This window comes from Coturnix japonica, chromosome 2, assembly GCF_054131305.1.
Source record: "Coturnix japonica strain WE chromosome 2, WE-NBRP24, whole genome shotgun sequence".
Classification (NCBI taxonomy): domain Eukaryota; kingdom Metazoa; phylum Chordata; class Aves; order Galliformes; family Phasianidae; genus Coturnix; species Coturnix japonica.
In genome coordinates this window covers 105443356-105464464 of record NC_140664.1, presented here as the reverse complement: position 1 = coordinate 105464464, position 21109 = coordinate 105443356, and the positions used below count along the sequence as shown (strand labels likewise).

The window sequence follows — 21109 nt, the reverse complement described above, 5'->3', positions numbered from 1 at the left end:
ATGTGATTGTGTGAAATGAGGTTAAAAAATGGATAAACCTAATTTTTAAATTATTTTTCAGAATGAAATTAGATACAGATTCCATGCTATATTACACTGCTGAAACAGGAATTTAGCAAGCTTCAAAAAGACTTTTCTATGGAGGGCAGAACCAGACACAATTACCAGCTTGCTCATAATGCTGATTTCAGAAGGGAATCATGGATGCTTGTTTTTGAGGTCCAGCTCATTACTGACAAGTGTGTTGGTAACGCAGGGAAAGCAGATGAGCTGGAAGGGAGACATCAAATGCTCATCTCTGCCTATTTAATACTGCAATGCAGTGAGAGATGGGGCAGTGGAACAGGTGTGCTTCAGATCTCATCCAGGCTGGTGATTCCTTTTGATTAGCTCGTAGAGGAACAAAGTTCTGTGACAAAATCTGCATTTGACCTGTGATGAAAATCTTTTCAGTAACGCAGCTTTTATTATGCTAATAGCTGGACCCAGCTTTATTTTAATGTTGTTTCAAAGGGGGTAACTGTTTACAGTCAATCTCTTATTTATAAATCATGCTATAAAAGTAAAATGTATTTATATATGAAATATATATATAATATAGCATGCATATGAGGAGTTTGCATGTATGACAAAAGCATCTTTAAGAGTAATATCACAGAGTCATCAAGGTGGGAAAAGACCACTAAGATCATTTATTCCTACCATAACCCAACACCGCCATGCCCACTGATCGCCATGTTTTTTGAACACCTCCAAGGGCTCTGTTACCTCCCTGGGCAGCCTGTTCCAACACCTCAACACTCTTTCTGAGGACAAAAATAAATAAATCCTGTTATTAAACTTGAACCTCTCCTGCTGCAGCTTCAGGCCATTGCCTCTCATCTTTCTGCTGTAACCTGGGAAAAGAGGCTGATCCTCATCTTGCCACAGCCTCCTTTGAGGCAGTTGTAGGGCTATGAGATCTCCCCTGAGCCTCCTCTTCTGCAGACTACAGTCCCAGTTCCCTCAGCCATTGCCTGTAAGACTTAAGCTCCTGTCCTGTCATTTCATGACTTTGCCCTTCATGGACACGTTTCAGGGTCTCAGTGTCTTTCTTATAGTGAGAGACCCAAAACTGATGACACTGCTCAAAGTTCAGCCTCACCAGTTTTTGTCAGATTAATATTAGTCTCAAATAATTGAGTTTTAAAGCTAACAGTGACTCACTCTAGTATTTAATCTTAAGGTTGACTTTGCCTGATCAAATTCTGTGTTTGCAGTATCTTTAACTCGTAGGTCACAAGTTCCATGTGTGACGTGTGGGGTTTTCTTAATTAATTCACTATAAATATAAAAATAATTTCAGTATTGGCAGGTTTGCTGCTCTCTTCATGATACCGCTGTTTGGATGATTAACATTTATTGATGATTGTGTGTTCATGTGATCTGTTTTACCTTTCTCTGACTCAGCAGAACTATTTTCAGATAGCCTGCCGTAATTGGAAAAGGAGTTGTCTCATCATAAGCTTTAACTACATTTGATTAAAAGCCCAGTATAAAAGTTCATTGAAGATCTTTTGTAACGATGAGAGTATCAGCTGCCTTTGGCATTTGTCCATTCTTGCTTATTTGAGAAGGCCTTGTGTGTGCTGTAGGGGTTTTAATAATTGACCTTTCTAAACTGGAATCTCGACAAAGACACTTAAATAATGAAGAAATCTCTCTTCATTTCTCTTGCTAGTTCAGATGGGATTACCTAAAGTAGCTAAGAGAATTTGCTAACATAATGATTGCTATAAATGTATGTATACACTGTAAATGTGTTGCAGTTAGAAAATGTTTATTTCACTAAAAGGAGTATCCCAAATGCCTTTTAGTGGGGAAATGAAAGTGAATTGAGCTATAGCAACTGGAAACAAGCCATTTTCCTTAATAGTAGATTTCTGTTCTTCTGTTGATATGTATGTAAAATAGCATCAAGCGTGCTTACTAAGGCTGTCAGTTCTCCCGGGTGTTTTGCCATACAACTATGGCAAATATATCATTATGTCCATGTCATATTTTTTCCTAATTGTAAGCAATATACTCAGTTTTTCTTCTCAAAATCATTTTATTCAGTGTAAAATTAGCTGCAAGTTACACATCTGTGTCAGTTGTAAAGGTTCCGTAGGTGTGCCGCTGAGTTTCTGTTGCCATTGTTTAGCATGGAAGTAGCAATAGAGTAACAAAAGTGATGCGCAGCTCCCAGAATGCATGAAGAGTTCTTCCTTATTCTTTTCACTGTTTCTTTAAGGTGTTGCTTGTAACAGTGTTCAGATTAAAAGGTTAACAATGTGAAAAATGCTGTTTTAGGAACAGTTGCATGGGAGGTGTGCTTTCCTTCTTGTGTCTGTATGTAATACAGCAAAATCTCCCATCAGAATAGCTACAAATTAAATTGCTAATGCTTCCCAATAAAGAAATGTGATTTTTATTTTATTTTTTTTAAACTAAATGTCACTTAAGATCCTTGTCTGAACTTTGTAGGCTGCCCAAGGAGTCTGAGCAAAATCAGCACTTTCGTTGTGCTAGAAAAGCCTCGGGGTCCTGAGAACGTACCTCTGAAGTATTAATTAACATCAGTGTTTTAAGCTAATTACGGTGTAAACTTTAGTGTGGCACATTTCTTCATGACAGCAAAAGGTTAAAATTTAACCTAAGAAAGCCAGTGATCAGCTGAAGGAACATGGCTCCCGAGCCAGGTGGGACCAGGAGGGGTAATGAGAATGCCTCAGCCTGGGCTCCCTGGAAAAACCCTCTGCCTGCCTGCTGGGAACCTCCATCCCTTGCCAGCCAGGGATGTCCCTCAGCAGGCACAGCTGCTGCTAAGGCTTTTCTAAGGCTTCTGCTAAGGAGTGAAGCCTGTGCTGGCTTTCCTGTGTGTGCTTTGTATAAGAGGTGTAAGTGATGTAATGCACTAAGTTGAAACTCTCACTGCCTGGCACTTCTTTGCCTTTAATGTTTTCTTACGTTTGTCAAAAATGTGAAGGAATGAAGGCACTGTGAATTTTAAAAGCCAAAACCCAATGCCAAATGATGGCGTTTTTTGCTTTGGGGTGAATTACTTCAAATCAATCACCAAATAGTCTTCTGGAGGAAAAAAAAAGTTTCACCAGTTACCCGGACTGTACAGAATCAGGCCTGGAAGTTCACCCCAGCACTGTACGTGTTGTTTAAAGGCATGGCTTAGTCTTCTTATGGCACCCGATGTGGATTAAGTTTGATCTTCCTAATACAAATAAATAAATAAAACTTGGGAAGGCCACCACAAACACATGTTCAAGCCATCCTTGTGGCAGTGCTATCAAAAAGAAAATTAAAGCTTGTGCTTTTTATTTAAACTCCTTAAAATATACCTTTATTTCAGGCTTTTGCCCACAAAGTCATATTCAGAATATTTATGTATTACTGCTACAATAAATAATGATTTGCTACTGTGACCTGGTGCGTTTGTAACTGTTAACAGGGCCAACCTGCAGTGGTGTATAAACAGTTTTCCATGTCTGCTATGTAATTGACTGGCAGCTGTGCCATATTAGAGAAAGAAAACCTTAAAAAACAGTGAACTTTCATCTCAAATATCTCAGATAAAAATTTCTAGTCTGTGCATGTTGGCTAAAAACTCAGAGGCAACGCTGTCATGACTTCTGCTGGGCAACTTTGATAGTCATTTATAGTTGTGAAAATAAAACAAGTGGTCTGGGCTGTGTAGCATAATTGATGCTATTTTTTGTGGTCTTGAGAAGTGTAAGAATTATTATTATTATTATTATTATTATTATTATTATTATTATTATTATTATTATTATTAGAGTGGTTTGATAATTTTGCTGTTGCCACCTGCGGTGAAATGCTCTAATCCATATACAGTGATCCTGATTTGTTCAATGAATGACAGTGAAAGGAAATGAATGTAAGGAGCTTAGTGTAGATAAAGGAGAAGGGGAAGGCATCCAGATGAGATTTTTCTTTCTCAGTTTCACGTATCACTGAAATACGTCATTGAAAACATAATGTATTTTAATTAACAACATAATGTTATCGGTGTCACTGTTGGTATGCTGATTGGAAGCAGTATAATGATGTGAAACCAAGATAATGTGATGACCTCATTCTCTAGTTAAGTGATCTCTGCCTGTCCCTGATCTAATGGGGAAGAGACTTGTTGGTTTTGATCAGCTGATAGATTTAATGTGTAGCCTTTTTATTTACAGGCAGTTTTCTAGCTATAGAGGTAGGCAGTGGGACAGATGCATCAGTTCTACACATGTACCATGTGCTCCAGATTTATTTATTTATTCTCTTTTGGGTATGTTCTCGTAGTAACCTAAAGTTGCATGTAAACTAGAAATCTTAAAACACCGTGTCCTCTGTTCCGAGGGCAGACTTCCAACAGAATTACCATATTTCAGTACAAGAGAGGTGGTAATGCAGCTCTAGTCTGACAGTGCACTGTCTGCCCTCTTTAAAATAACCAGTGCATTCCCATGGACATATGACAGCTAGTTTGAGGAGACAGTTGGGTGAAGCAAAAAGAACCATGTCCTTATTAGCCTGAGGAAGTTTGAGAGCCTTGTCTGCTTTCAGTTTCCAGCATTGCAGGGGCTTCTTGCCAAGCATTACATGTCATCTTTAACTTTCTGGGGCCAGATTTTCCAAGCTGGTTTGCTGTTGTCATCTCAATCTAAGTTATTTAGCATATATGTTTTTTCATCTACAGAATTACTAGTTATAATTGGATCTATTGTGCTAACTGATGATGATAAACTGCAAAGTAACCATCTGCTGCGTTGTCTCGGTGCTGGCTGGGCAGACTTAGGAAATAGGTAGAATCCTTCTCCTCTTGTTTTTTTTTTTTTTTAAGAGGCAAGTGACTTAGAAAGAAAGTGAAGCATCCAGATAGTGATGATCCCAACAAAGTAGTTAACTTAGAAATTCTACAGTTAGTGTACTTCTGAGTGCCTGAATATGCATGATGGTGTTTTTTTTATCAGTTCCCATGCTGATGTAGATGCATGGGAGATGATTTTCATCATCTTCCATGCCTGGAAATGCTTGTGGAGAATAGAGAGGCTGATTTAGGTTCCAGCTCAATTCTGGCATGGTGAGGCATATGCTACATTGAGATCAGTGATACAAAAACACTGGTATTTGTTAATAGTATTGGTTCTCTTTTATTGTGTTTAAATACAGAACTGTCAGTTTGATGCAGGGCAGCCGCTTCAAGAGCATGTTTGCTTTACCAAAAAAATCAAAATTACAGAAACAAATAGTTTTACTAGTGACATGTCCATACAAACCACCAGAAATGTGTTGGAAAATGAGGAGGCCCCAAGAAAATGGCGTAACTGCAAAAACACTGCGTCTCTGACACTGCCTGTTTTTGCTTACCAATTGTAAATTACACATCTGTGCCACAAGTGCTAAATTTGGAAATAATGTCTGATGATGTGAAGTAGTTTCTGTCCCCATGTTGGCAGCTAACAGACCAGTTGACAAATGGCAGGAAGGAAACTGTTGTAAAAATAACACAAGGTTAAGTTGGCAGAGCACGGTTTCTACCATCTCATCTTCTTGTCATTTTAAATAAGCCATTGCTAACTTGTTAAGCAAGTCAGATTCTCTTCTGCTCTGTCCCAATTTGTTTTGCTTTCTTGTGCATAGGATTATTTAATGAGAGACACAGGGTCAAATACAAGCCAGTGCATTTTAATTTTCTTTTTCTTTTTTTGGTCAAGGTGCCAACCTATGAGGAGAGAAAAGAAACAGATTTGCATACAATGGAGATAATATCATTAACTTCTAAAAGTTTGATGTTGTATTTGCATACTGTAAAGTATGTAGTGAAGCTGCAGAGTTGCTTACGAGTTTGGTCCACTTCTCTGTAGTCTTGTTGGACACTTTGAAAACGTTCCTATCTGCAGTAGGATGAACTTCAGTTCTTTGACATAGAGGAGCTAGGAAGAAGCCAGTGCGAAGGAAAATGGAAGCTCTTGGGAGCTGAGCAGGCTGGATTTATTGTCAGTTTTGGAACCAATGCTAAATGGATTAATTTTGCTCGAACCTTTTTATGAGGACTTGCTTCTAAATTGAAATGATTATTGTTAAACTAAATAGAGCTGCAGCACTCTCCTGAGAATATAATAAGTCTCCTCCTGACCTCCCTGCTAAGTGAGATTTTATTTGAAATCTTTGAAGCCTGATTTAAAAATCAAACTTTGCATCAAAATTATTCAATTATTTTTATGAAGTAGTTGAGTAGTAACTCCATAGCAATATTTTGCAAAGGCTGAAGTATTTCAGGTGAACGTCTTAAATGTGCAAACATTCCTGGGCATTTATTTTTCTGCTTTAGCTGAGAAGAGTGAAGTCTTGGCAAGGGTCAGTCTTTTTTGCTTGTTGTGTGATCTTGTTGCCAAGTATTTTATATATAACTATATATAAAAACCTAGTTGTCTTTTCTTTCTTCCCTCTTTCCCTCCTTCCCTCCCTCCCCTTCTTTCCCCAAAGAAATCCCCTTGACACAGTTTTCCTTGAAGTCCTATAAATCCCTGTATAACACCTTATCAGCTCCATTATCAGAACTATTTAGTTATTTAGCTCCTTTTTAACCCCGTGAGAACATAATTCACTGCACAGTTTATCCTCCAGCTTAAGCACTGTGCAATTTATGTACAGTTTTTCAACCTTCCTCCCCAATTTTACATTAGCCTGATACTTAAGGGAAAAGCTTTCCCAGATGCTAAAACAGAAATGTAGTGAGTGCTCTTTTCTGTGGGAAATGTGGTGGGATTTGTGAGGTACTTAGTGTGAGCCAAAAATATTGTGACTACCTTTTTCAATTTAAGATGGTATTTTCAGTGAATTACAACAAAGAAGAATAATATTTACTAATTTGTACTTGAAAACCATGTCCCAGAATATGCATTAGGTGGAGAATTAAGTCTCGATATCTCAATTTTCTAGCTTAGATTGATGCTGCAATAGAATGTTTCATCTTTACTCCCTTACCTCTCCTTTCCTTTCTTCACTGCCTCCTTATGTTTTAATTATAGCCAGCTGCAACTTTTGTTTTTCCCCCCTACTCTTTTTTTCCTCATCTCTCAGTGAGCTCACAGTCATCTCATCAATGGTCAGACCATCGTTTTTAGCTATCTTGGCTGTGTACAGCAGCAGTGTCATGCTGGCTCGCATATTCACTTGGTAATTCAGTGCGGTGCCATTCACTATCCATGGATGCCTAGGAGGGATTTTGTTGGTTTGGTCTTTTTTCCCCTTGTATTTAATGTTTGTTTTCTTTACTAGAAATGGAGGCAGGGAAAGTTTAGATCCCGCTTTTAAATTATCACCAAAAATTGGCAATAAAATGGATGACCCGGGTTATCCTTTCAACTAGTTCTGTCTTGTTTGATCAGATTTCTTCCTAATAACTTTGTAGTGCTGTTTATTTTATAATTGAAAAACATAATAAGGTTGTGTAAAACAACTTTGTTATGTAGCATGCTTAGCCTAGTGGGGTCCATTATGTATATGGCATATCTCAGTACTGCAGTAATAGAAGTTATAATGCATTTTATTAGATAAAGCATATGTAAGTGTTGACAACTTATTTTTAAAATTACTGCTATGTATTAATATAGTTTTTCCAGTAACTTTATGTCCAAAAGATCAGCTGCTTACTCTTTTTTGTTTAGATTTCACTTTATTCTTGGGTGTTCTCATTTCTAACATAGTTTGCTTAAAGATCTGTAGAGCAGAATTTCACTGAATGAAGGATTTTCTATGAGTGTTTTTTAGTGGCTTTGCTAGACACTTCGTTTGCTTCCTGCCAGAGACCCTTATGCCTACCTGCTTTGCTGCTCAAAGGTTTTCATTAGCTGTTAATCACTTCAGCATACCATAGAATTGTACTTATTATGATCCTGATGGGAGGGCAGCTCTGGTATCTTAAACTACTTGGCTGAATTAGTTTCCTTAAGAAATCGAATATGTATTTCTTTGATATATCAGGTTATTAGCACAGTGTCTGTAGCATTGCCTGGCTTTGATTAATCTGTCACTAACTGCATTGATTCACTGTTGCATGTTTTCTTTGTCCCAAGGAACAGAAACTGGACAGTTCACGGGACTGCATTTTTTTTACTGATGGAAAAGGTTATGTTGCCATTTGGTCAGCTCATAAAAAGGCCTAGGTAGTTTCCAAAAGTTGATGTGAATGATAGGCCTTTTAAGTCACTTCTTCCTGGGACTTTCCAGGAGAATGTCAGTGGTGTTTACGGGGACTGTCATCCATGAGCTATATGCAGTGAGCACCAGAAAATCCTGCCTTCCCTGTGTGCTATAGGTGTTCTGAGTGATCTGCCCAGAAATGCCTGGGCAGAAGGCTAACTGAGTTTGCGTGTACAAAATATCAGCTTAGCCTCCTGTAATGAGGGCTTGAGGCAGTGGTTTTATTTGTCCCATGTAACACAGAAAGCCACAGGCTGGCTGTTCTTGCCGAATACCCTATCTGTCACTTCAGCCTTTTCAGTACATGAAAAAAATATGTGTGTGTGTGTCCTCTCTTTGGACCCTGAATCACTGAGACAGAGTCCCCTGCTTACAATTGCTTTTCTCCCTCTGTATCGCGAGGAATTTAAGTATGCTGCCTTCTCAGCTGGACTTTATTCTGCTCCCTAGCCTATATTGCGGGCGTTTCTCATTTACCTGTTTGGTTTCTAAATTGAGAAAGAATGTGACACCTGCAAAGAAAGGCAGAGCTAGATTTGTTTTTTCCACAGTGACACAAGGCTGGCTGGGGCTTTGCTCAGGCAGAGCTTTGAATTTGGTCTCATGTATGCCTTGAGTTTCTCTGCCTTGCATTCAACGTCGAGATTCAGAGCGCTGCTTCTAGACTTAGAAATTTAGAGTCCTTGGCCAAATGCAACCATTGCACTGCCCAGTTTCCTGTGGACAGGAGTTGTTAACGCTGCAGCAGACAAGCAAGCAGCAACCTGGGGGTGATCAGGAATAGCTGTCACTGAGCACATTGCAACTGCACTGAGTGTGTCACTATTGTTCCAGTGAATAGAGATGCCTGCTTACAGTGTTGTGTAACAATGCTGTGTGATACTGTAATGATGGAGTTGATGTTGTTATCTTTTTTTTTTCCAGTTTTCATTCGGATGTAATTTTTTAGTCTGTATTGTCGGTCTTTCATTTCTTTCATTGAAAGTGAAGATGTGGGCTATTGAGCTTAATATAGATATATGTAGTTCTCATTCTCTCATCTTGAAGTGGAAACAGTTTCTATGTAATCAGTTAAAATTCCATTCCCAATGGTCACGCATTGGACAACTTCAAAATGTTGCATTAGTCCATCTGGGCACTTAATTTGAGCAGTGGCGACACACAGCAGGGAATGTGGAAGCTGTTTCTAGGAGCCCTGTATCTGTGCATCAGTGAATTTCTTTTTGAAGCAGATAATTGCAAGGATTTAAAACAAAAAAATATATATAATCTTTTAACCTTTGAGTGTTTTTATATCTCTACTGAAAGTTAATGCCACTGCACTTATGCTGTGTTCCATTATCTTTGTGTTTCTGTTAAGATTAGGTCTTCTTGAGCTGCTTGATATTACCTAATCCTTATTTAAACTCAGGCAATATTGCTGAAGCTGACTTGCATCACCCTCTTTCAGTCTTTCCTTTGTGAGAAATCAATGTTAATAAGTAAAAATTGGACATCTACAGCTGTTTTGCTTCATTAATTAAATTATATGTGTATAAAAAAAGCTTGGTACATCACTGTTAAAGCTTTCTGATGTCTTACAAAGGTGTTGCACTTTTCTAATACAGAGGTCTAGCAGTATGTTACTTGCATGCAGTGAGAGCTCTAATTGGAAACCTAATAAGATACAAAAGATTTCTAACACTGTTATATTATTTTTTAAGTCTATGGGATTTCTTTTATTGACGGTCCTTTGGGTTGAAGCTGGGAATAAAATACAGGGACATTGAAATGTGTCTTATTGGTTCAGAGGTCTGCATTCAGTGCTAATCACGCATCACATTTCTTGAATGCTGAAGTGCTCCCAATTGACAGCTTTTGTGACGTAAATTCCAGCAGTAAATTGTCGGTAACAAAGCTCAAGGACCTGTTCTGTTCAGTAGCTCCATCCTTAGCAGAGAGAAGAGAGGATGATCACTGGTGAGGTTGGAGTAACGGTGCATGTCAGTAGGTTGCTAATACATAAAGAGGTGATTCCTTGGAATGGTGTCCAAGAGAGTCCTGACCTGTACAAGACAAGGGAGAGTCATTAAGGGGGAGCAGGATGCCAGGAATGTTTGGGATGGGATGGCTTTCCCTTTTCTTTAGTACAGATCTGGAGCTGTGTGAGGTTTTGTGTTCTGAAAAGAGCTATATTTGCCCAGCAGATGGTGCAAAGATCCTTTCCCCAGTGGATGGTGCAGAGATCCTGTCTCCTTTTACTGCTTTCCTGCATGCTTTCTACCCCTGGAAACATACTGTTAGTCATAGTTTCACTGTCATTGAACTATTTGGCATCAAAATGTTAAGGACTTGTTTGTTTAATGTGAAAATAAAATTCTAGAGAGATTTGATAACAGAGCTGGTTTCCTTTCTCTCTCCCTTGATTTTTCACTGCTGTCAAGAGCATGTTCAGCAGTACTGCAAAGAGCAGCGAAAAAAACCCCCATGTCTCACATCCCTCTCGTTATGCTTTTGTAATGGTGTGTTTCTTTGTGACACTTACTAGCACCTGGCACTTACTCTGGTTCCCTTCACATTCATCAGATGCATATTGTCACGTGTGTATTAAACTTATTAGTCTGCCTTCCTTCTTGAGCAGTGTTCTCCATGATTGTTCTGATGTGAAAAGGACCTTTTTGTTTGTTTGCTATAATCATTCTGTCTCGTTTTGGCCCTTTGTTTTGCGTTAGGGATGTTCAAGTCCAGCCCTTTCAGAACAAGGGGAGAAGAGATTTCTAAAATCATAGACACACACGGTGGAAAAAGCTGTGTCAGTTCCTCACTGTGTGCAAAAGGAATTTTTGGCTCTAGCATCTAATGGATAAAATACTTGCATAGCAGCACAGGAAGAAAAAGGTAGCAGTGGAATCCTAAACCATTAATGGCTTTATCGGTTGAGCTGTACTTAGAAATACTCAGACATATGGCACACTGCAGAGTACAGGTGTCTGAGGAGCTGAGTAAAATTAATTTTTCAGCAAGCAGACACTTGTGTTCGACAACACCTTCAGTTTGTATTGCTCTTTGTGAGCTGCTGGTATCTGGAGAATCTAGGATTAGACAAAGCTGATTTAAGAAAGCAGTGTTTTAATTCGACATGGTGATTTTAATTCTCCTCACAGAAAGCAGTTTTGTAATACAAGGTCTATGGGATGAGTTTGGCTTCATTTTAGAACTCAGTGTGTCAAAGTGATACAAGTGCAGAAAATTCTGATATTTAAGGGTATCTGCACATGTGTATTTCCCTCCACTTACTTACACAGTGAGCCATGGTTTAGGAATAGTACAGGAATACAGAATAATAGAGTGAACATAAATCCTGAATTTCCTTAGTGTGGTCTTTGATGTGGTGCAGTTATATCAAGGTGGAACTGGTGCAGTCATTTCTGAAGTACAATAGGAATTTGTTCTTTGAAATACAGATTTTTCTGTTGTGTTGAGATGTTGTAGCTTGTTTAGGAGGAGTTCTGGGCAGTGATGATTTATAAATGTCAGGTGAGATAAGCTGAAAAACATACACCGCCTCTAATTTCTCAGCTTCGCTAAGTGGTCTGGGACACTAATAGATCCAGGTAAGGTTTCTGAGATTCTGGAAGCATTCCATTTACTTTAATTGCTTTTTCTCCAGGTGCTGTATGAAGTGTAGCACTGAAAACATTCCTTCATGTCATAATTTATGAGTGGAAGAGGTCCTACTTATTTAACTCTGGTAATATTTCTAAACCAGTTTTGTTTTGTTATTTCCTAGTGCTGGCCCCAAAGGTGATAACATCTACGAATGGAGATCGACCATTCTAGGACCCCCGGGCTCTGTCTACGAGGGAGGTGTTTTCTTTCTTGACATCACATTTACACCAGAATATCCTTTCAAGCCTCCAAAGGTAAGAGACCTGTAATTTGTATCTTCTGTTATGAATGCTTAACAAGCCATCGAGTGGCAGGCAGTATTAATGGGAATGCAGCTCACGTGGTTGAGAAGGTGCTTAAGCTCATTTCAGATATGACACTGGTTTCTGTTAACTAATGTTAATAGCTCTTCCAATCCACTTCGTCCCTACTTTAAAGTTTGTTCTCTTTTTTTTCCTTTTTTTTGTTTCTAAGAGATTTTAAGCAGGTAATGCAAGCATCAGAACAGCTCTGAGAAGCTAAAAAGTAAATAAACTCGGGGAGAGGGCAAAGGATACAAATGCAAGTATTTGTACCTCAAAGTTACAATAAGCATTATGGTTTTGTACGCTTGTACTACTCTAAAGTGGCATTTAGTTCTTCTATTTTGTTGGGTACTTGAGTTGTTCACTTCACTGTACAAATTTTTCTGCAGGCGTGTTGTATTTGTGAAGCTCTTGTATTCCAACATTGTTTTGTTCTAATGCTACAAGGCAAATACCAGTGTAAGTGAATGTTATCTTGTGGTTTACATGCTTGGCCAGAGAAAGAGAGTTGGGTTTAAGAAGAGGTTGGTTGGTGTATACGCTTCATGTTTGCCTTGTGTTTGAAAGCGCTTATATGTATGTTTAACTTCTTAAAAGTAGTTGCAGTGATAAGGTAAATACCAATGACTGTCCCAGATGACTTTAGTGTAGTCTGTAATAGAAAGGACTTGTCATAGTCCAGGCCCTCAGCGGAGACCAGGTTAGTTCCTTATACCAGCCACATGAATAACAATCATAAAATATCTTGTGTTGGAAGGGACTCACAAGAATCATCAAGTCCAAATCCTTGCTCCACGGAGGACCACTCAAAATTCAAATGATGTTTCTCAGAGCATTGTCCACACGCATCTTGAACTCTGGCAGGATTGGGTCTGTGACCATGGCCTCAGGGAGCCTGTTCAGTGCTTGGCCACAATCTCTCTGGTTTAGAACCGTTTCTCAACACCCAGACTGACCCTCCCCTGTCACAGCTCCATGCCATTCTCTGGGTCCTGTTGCTGTCACCAGAGAGCAGAGATCATTGTCTGCCCTCTGCTCCCCTCATGAGGAAGCCGTAGGCTGCAATGAGGTCTCCACTTAGTCTTCCCTGCTCTGGGCTGAACAATCCAAAGGGCCTCAGTTGCTCCTCATGTATCTTGCCCTCTGGACCTTTCACCATCTTTGTACCCTTTCTTTGGACCCTCTCAAATAGTTTAATGTCCTTCTTCTATTGTGACACCCAAAACTGCACACAGTACTTGAGGTGAGGCTGCACCAGCACGGAACAGAGTGGGAGGACGATCCCTTCCCTCAGTGTGCTGGTTATGGTAGCTTCCCAAATAAAAGAAAAAGATGTTCATCTGTTCCTGCCAGCCTAACTACAGAGTTTTTGGTTTTAATTAGTTTGTACAGGATATTTTGGTCTGACTATCCACAATATTTTGTGTTAAGAGCCTAGTAAGCATTTGAAGAGGAAGTTTTATTATCCCTTGTATGCTTTGCCTTGTCTTTGCTTCCTGTGCTCCTAAGGATCTCAGGCTTCTCCAGCGTGATGCCTTAGCAGACCTTATATATCTACCAAGTGCTAAGTGTGAAGTTCCTTGACACAAAAACCAAGTTACAGTTGTATTATCCCTGCTCAGCCCTACTTTCTGTTCTGTGCCTGGGATGGTGATCTCATTGCCTTTATCTTTGGATCTAAACCCTCACCCAGGTGAAAAGGCTGGAATTAAAAAAATAAAATAAAATAAAATAAAATAAAATAAAATAAAATAAAATAAAATAAAATAAAATAAAATAAAATAAAATAAAATAGAAAAGGCACTGCTAACTGAGGCCTGAAAATGCTTATTTAATAGAGATTTGTTATATTGCAGCAGTTGCATTTAAAGGGAGCCTTTCACCTAAGCAGTAGCCCAAACTGGTTTACAAACCACATGTGTTTATGCAAATAAAATAGTAATCACCTCAGTCACATGGAGATGGGATGTAGGAGAAAGAGTAGCAGTAGTCTTACAACGTGCTCATACTGCTTGGGGACGTCAGGTTTAAATGAAGAACCTTGATTGAGAAACATGGATTCTTACAATGTCTCCTGTGCTGATACCTGTGCTAGTGCTAATGTGGGAAATACAATCAAATTATTCTTGCTTTCTTCCTATGAATTTGTTGATTTCAGGTTGCCCAGATGCAGTAACTGATAAATACTGCTTGTGAGTCATTTAGAAGTGGCAGGACTAAAGTGGTTACCACAGACTTCCTATATTTGTCTTTTAGGCCAAGAAGAAAAGAAACATCTAGTTGAAACAAAACCCAGTGTATCAATTTGATCACAGAACACTAGTAAAGTAGTAGAGTGGTCAAAGGCTATCTTGAAAGCCTTGACCTCTGAAAAGATTAAGCTGCCTGGAGTGAAAGAATTAGTTTCCCTTGAATCTTTCTTCCTTGGCAAGGCTGCAAAGAAAAGTGGAGGAAAACTTTGCTGTCTCTTTGAATCCTGTGTAATTCTTAGGATAACAGACCCTACTCTGCACTGCCCGTAACAAAACTGCCTGTAGCAGAGCACATCTCCTAACCTGAAAATGACTTTACTGAAAAGGATATACCTTCTTAAATAGAGTGGGAAGAAACTGGTCATCCTGGCAGGCTACCAGTCCCAGAGGAGCACCAGTGAGAGATGATGCTGAAGCATAGCCTGTGTTAATAGGTGTCATATGCTTGATAGGCATCCTTAAGGTGTTTGATGAAGCATATACAGGTGCAGCCTCTGTGGGCTGAGTGTAGCTCCAGCTGAAGCTTTGATTCAGTATGTTAGAGAATCTGATGGAGCAAACTTCTGGGGGAGGATGCTGCTGTAGGAAAGCCAGGGGGCCGTGCTGGAAATGATATATTCCTTGAAGGGTAAAGAGAGAAACTGTACCTGAGGCTGGAGAAATTAAAGGTCATAATGTTTGACTTGGAAATGTATTGCACATTAGAAGGAACTTCACTGGGAGAAATCTCACTCCTTTGTCCTAATGATATATAATGGAGTTATTTTGCACTTACCGAGCATTCCATAGAACGCTTTGAAGATGTTAGCATCAGTCTGTTCTCCGCTTTCATGTTTTCTCATTTTATGTGGTATTCTAGTTTCGCCTTTATATTTCAGATAGCAGTTGAGTTGGGCACAAGCTGGGTGGGCCCGGATTCAGCATCCAATACAAAAATAATTAGATTTTAAAGAGTTCAGTATTTAATCCCCATGGCGATTGCTGTTCTTTTGTACTATTACCTTGCATATTTTCCCAAGCGTTGCATTATAGTTCAGTTAAACTTCATTTATTGAGATGAAAACTGTATCTTGTGTTGACCTGGTGTGTGCTTTGATCATTTATATTAATAACCTCTAACCACTTCCTTCCCCCTACTCCCATTTTACCGCTTGTGTAAATTAACCTCTGCTATCGCTTCAGGGTAGGGTTGAGATTAGCGTCTTTATGTCTTTCCAAAAGCTGTGCTTAACTCTGTAGTTACTGCATTAACGTGATCTCAGGTGAGACGTTTCCAAAGGACTGTTCTGTTACGCTGTATTTTTCTGTTCTTCCTCACGCTGTTCTCTTGACCCCCCAAATACATTTTGCTACCTTCTAAAGTAAATCAGATTCTCCTGACTCAGGTCTGAATCTGCTACTTATATATGGGTTTATTTATTTATTTATTTATTTCTACGTGTAAAGTAAATTTTTACTATACTTTAAAACATTGGGTTTTTTGTTTTATTTTTAAGTGGGCCTGCAATTCCTCCTCCCTCTCTTGTCTTCATTTGGGCTCCCTGTGTGGCTGGCTTTTATACCATCAGCAAAAATAGCAAATGGTGAACAGTTGGACTACGTGTGTCCCACGCCATCCAAGTTCTGACTTGCTGCTTAAGTGAAAACAAATTCAGCTTTTTCTCAGAGAGCTTTAGTCAGGCAGAGCTTCTCTAACTGGAGAAAACCAATCCCGGTGCCATGAATATAACCCTCAAGGATTTTGTTTTATGGCTGTTTTGCAAATATACAGGAGTTCTTCCTCAAACCCTCTTTTCCTTCTTCCCAAATGCTGATAAAAAAGTAAATCTAATTCCTGGCAGCAAATACGATTAGTCCTTTTGTTGTGTCAGTTTTTAGTTAGCTGGACTGAGGGACTGTCTAAGTTGCTTTCTGCAATTTCAGTATTTAGCTTTTTTTGCTCAGAATGAGGATTAACTACTTTCTGCCTTTACAAATTAGAATGCTTGACCTCCCTGTTAATTTGGTCCTTATTGTATCAACTTGGAAATACTCCACGCTTTCCGTTCTGGAAGCATTTAATCTGTTAAAATTATTACCTCACCTACATTTAGAAGCATTCTTGGAAGGGGACCAAAGCTGCGTGTCAAGTAGAGAAATAGCAAGCAATCAGTGGGCTGGGCTGAGGGCTGCTTGGGAACCAAAGACAGAACCATTACCAGCAACTGCAGATGCCACAGACTTCAGGATTTTCTTAAAGGAAACAGTATGGGTTTTGTTCTTCCCCCGTTTTAGTGTAGAATCCAAGCAAGGAACAAAATGAAAGGTCTTCCTGCATGTGTGGTGTGGATGCCCACCGTGTGACAGGCAGCTGCAGTTGTGAGCCCGAAAGCCAAATCAGCAGGAGCGTTCTGTGCATCAGAAAGCGGGATGGTTGTGGGATGGGGAAAGCTGGGGGCACCAGAGCTCTGAGGTGGTGTGACCCCACACCTGCTCCTGGAGCCTGGATAGGGAAGTGGTGAGCCAAATGTTTGCATCAGAAGGACTGCAGGGTAGGAGGGGGGGAACCCACGAGTGTTGACTGTCAGGTTTTATGTGTGGGCTGGGATAACCTCCAGGGAAAGCACCAGCGTGCTGCTCTGCCGTACCACACGCTTACCCAGTGCGTTTTGCAAGTACCCCCGTGACCTATAAACAGACAGTCACATCTGTGGGTGTGGATAGCTGACAAATTCAGAGGATTTAGGACGTGAGCCCAACAGCCTTTATTCATGCAGATAATCCCAATTCATGCGAGTTCCACCACATTTATTGTCGCTGTTCATCGAGCACGCCGCAGTGAGGCCTTGCTGCAGGTTGCATTATGTTCTCCTGCCGTGTCTTGCGGTGCTTTTGTTTCCCTTTCGGATAACTCGTGTGGCGCGTTGCCCAGCTCAGTTGCATCCCCTAAATTTAACGGTAATAAAATCCAATTGGCGTTTCAGAGTGGCCGGAGCCGAGGCTGCGCAGCACCCTGCCGTAGCCGGGAGGCTTTTACAAGTGTCTGGGATCCCGAGAGGAGAAATACATCGTTGTGAGGTGTTAAAACCAAGGCTCTGTGCTGCTCCCGCCCGCCTCATCCCGCCGGGCGCCGCCAGAGGGCGCGGGCAGCGCGTCCGGCCGAGGGAGGGCCCGGAGCAGCCCCCCCATCACTGAGGGCTGACAGGCACCGGGCTCCTCTGCGTTTATTGCTGGGTTTAGTTGGGTTTTTACTGCCTCTTAAATCAGAATTACGGCTGTTATCGTTTATTACCGTGTCACGTGTAGTGCCGTGTGATGCCGGTGCACCATCTCATAGTCATTTCTTGCAGGTAACGTTCCGGACAAGGATCTATCACTGTAACATTAACAGCCAAGGCGTCATCTGCCTGGACATTTTAAAAGACAACTGGAGTCCAGCATTAACCATTTCTAAAGTTCTCCTCTCCATCTGCTCCCTCCTCACAGACTGCAACCCGGGTAAGCGCCCTGCCCAGCGTCCCGCTGCCTCGCAGCCCCCCCGGCCCCATCTCATCCCAGCACCTCAGGGACTGGGGCTGGAGGAGGTGGGTTGCCACTGGATTAGCCTTTTTGTTCCCACCATCTATTTAAAACTGGTGACCAGCTATGCCAGAAGTCGTCCTCTGCTTCCCTAACCTCGTCCCTTATCAACATGAGTTAAGGGAAATATGCCTTTGTTTACAAAGTCAATGTCAGAGGTCATAATCCTATGTAAGTCTCTGCAAGATGAGAAACACTGGAGCTCGTGCTGCCTTGTGTGTAATCAAATAATTGTGTTATAGGAATAAAACCACTCCCCATGATCTGATCTTTCCTGGAAGGCAGATTTATGTCCATACAAGTATGCTTAGCAGTGAGTATCACAGTATAACAGTATCTTAGTCTCATGCGGGTTGGAAGGGACCTTAGAGATCATCAAGTCCAACCCCCGGGATTCAAGCCTCCTGTGTGGCCCAGGCACTTTTAGAAGAGGTAAAATATACACCCAAAATCAGCAAAAGTTTTCAGGAATGCAGAATATAACTATTGGGTGACACTATTGGCTTGTTGTCTTTTAACCTCCTTAAAACTTCAATTAGCCTTTCCCACTTTATCGAGTGATAGACCTGTATGTTACCATAACTAAACACAAACTGATGAAGGTACAGACCATCGATTCAGTGTATTTGCATTGTTGTGATGTGCTTGTCTTTATTCCCTTGCATTAAATTCGCACCCTTCTGAAATAAGCGGGTCTTTCTTTTCTTTCCTTTTCAGCTGACCCCCTGGTTGGAAGCATTGCCACTCAGTATATGACTAACAGAGCAGAGCATGACAGAATGGCCAGACAATGGACCAAAAGATACGCTACATAAATCGTATTTCTGTCAAACTTACATTATTTGTCTGTGATGGAAAGAGCTGCTTATGATTTTGAAGGGGTGGGGGGGAGGGAGGGTGCTGGTAAAGAGTAGGGTATTTCTATAACAGATTTTATTCAGTCTTTTATTTCCTAAGATTTTGTTGTTGTAACTTAAGGTATCTTGCTACAGTAGACAGCTAGAATTGGGAATAGCATATTTTAAGACTGTAATTAGTTCAGCAATATTAGCTCACATATAGTACCGAGAAGAATGTAAACTTAGGTTCCTTTGGTTTTCAGTTTGCTCGCAATATGTAAAAGATACAACAGCTTGATTTTGTACAGGTACATATGTTGGCGTTTATGTAAAAGTCCTTCCAAGACTCTATACACTGTTTTGTTGGTGGTTTTTTTTTTTGCTTTTTGTTTTGGTTTTGGTTCTGGAGGGGTTTGTTTTGGTCTGAGTTGGGTTTGTTCATTTGTTTCGTTTTGCTTCGGTTGTTATTTTGTAAAATAAAAAGATGTTGGGATTGTTTTCCCCTATAGAGGGCGCATTGGTATTTAACAAATCCTTTCTAAAGACTGTCATCTCATGGTCTGTGATACGGAGAGGGGGGATATACGGCCTCATATATAAAATGAGAAGTAGCTAATGTATTATTTTATAAGCCAATCTATCTTTGTGAGAAGAATAAAGGTTTTAATCAGGACTAATGGCAACTTGTAGTGAAATACCTTAAGCTGTTTAATTGTAAGGCGTGGAATAGGAGTCGCTCGGTGGATTGGTTGTATGTTGTGGGCTACTGAAGTCTGCATTTGTTACTGTGCTAATAAAAAGATGTTTGAAAAAAAAAAAAAAGAAAAAAAAAGAAAAAAGAAAAACAAGAAGAAGAGATTTCTGTTAATGTTAGTGCTTTGCTTTGTCACTTTGCCACAACTGTGTCTCCCAATGCACTTCAAGGGCTGCATTCCATGGTAAGGCAAGTGAGCTGTGCAGGTGAGCGCACCATCTGCTTCTGTTTTGAGCAGACATTTATGGACGAGCCGTAGTGAATGCCAACACATTCAGTGTGTAGGTGTTACACAGGCTCCTATAGCCCCTCGTTAGTCTCAGTTCAAGTATTCACAGCGTTGTCTTCTCGGGAGTGTCATGTTATATGGATGTACAATAGGAAGAGCATAAGTACGATAGGAAGGGAAGTGGGCAGAGGGAATCTCATGGTTTTCTGATGAAGTCCATCAATTTCCACGTGAAGGAGGAGAAAGAGTAGTGTCCTGAGAAGCCAGACAACACCATAAAGGAGGCTTAGCCTGTAGATCCTTTAACTAGCTCGAAAGATTATCTCCCAGAGATATAGTGCGTACATTGAAGAGTGTGGCAACAGGGCAGGTAGGTATGAATATGGCATTTCTGACCACTCCCTTAAGGTGAAGGCCGGAAGCACAGATTCCTTTTCACATGGCAAGTGCAGCACGTTGCGACATCATTCCTCTGAGCGTGATGTGTTCGTCTGTTCTCACGGGTTTATTTTGGTACTTTACATTCCACGTACATTTGTTTTACATGCTTCCTATCTATTTAAAGATCAAACCTAATTTGGTCCCAAGGAGTCTGAGTACAGGCGCCTCTCCTGTGTAAGGTAGTGGTGGGTACTAGTGTGATGTTTAGCCTCAGCTGCTCAACTGTCTTCTTTCAGCACAACTTGTGTCCTGGTGTGCGGGTTCTCACACTGTTCAGCTCAGCCTGGAAAAGTCACTGGTGTCCAGGTGTCCAGGGACCCTTCAGTTCATTCCTCCCCTTCGCTTTGTGAGGATGCACGTGGGCTCTGTATGTTTTTGTCTGTTCCTTCCTTTGTGCTACCACTACATGCCAAATTCTTGCAGTTGGCAGTGGAGGGAAAGCTAATTTAGGATGAATGGAAGCGTAAAGAATGAAGAAAGGGGCTTCAGTTTGCCTATTTCTTCCTTCCTTTCTTTAATTATTTCTCATTCTGTGAAAGGACAGCCTAGCATTGTAGAACATAAATGATCCTTGTGACCTAGGGCAGACTTTGAAACAACAAAGGGCAAAATACATTTCCTGCCCTGGCACAACTGCTTTATACCCTGTATGGATGTACTTCACTTATTAACCCAAGGTAAAACTGCACTACGGTGAGTTTCACTTTGACTCAGTAGCAGCCACTGAGTGCAGATTGTTTGCAGAGGAGAAACCACTATTTCTGTTGCTGGCCAATAAAATACGGTGCTATTTAGAAAAGGCAGTTGAGTGCTTCGAAAGCATCAGGGTAAGCCTA

At 40.5% G+C, this 21109-nt stretch overlaps 1 protein-coding gene across 1 annotated transcript in view; it reads left to right on the top strand.

Moving 5' to 3' along the window:
- LOC107309289 (ubiquitin-conjugating enzyme E2 E1) overlaps nt 1-19694 on the top strand; it is a 43174-nt gene extending 23480 nt beyond the window's left edge. The window contains 3 exon segments of the mRNA XM_085538397.1: nt 12017-12149; nt 17782-17929; nt 18728-19694. Of these exon segments, the coding sequence (XP_085394523.1) occupies nt 12017-12149; nt 17782-17929; nt 18728-18825 (379 nt within the window). The 3' untranslated portion in view covers nt 18826-19694.
- Nucleotides 19695-21109: the final 1415 nt, after the last annotated feature.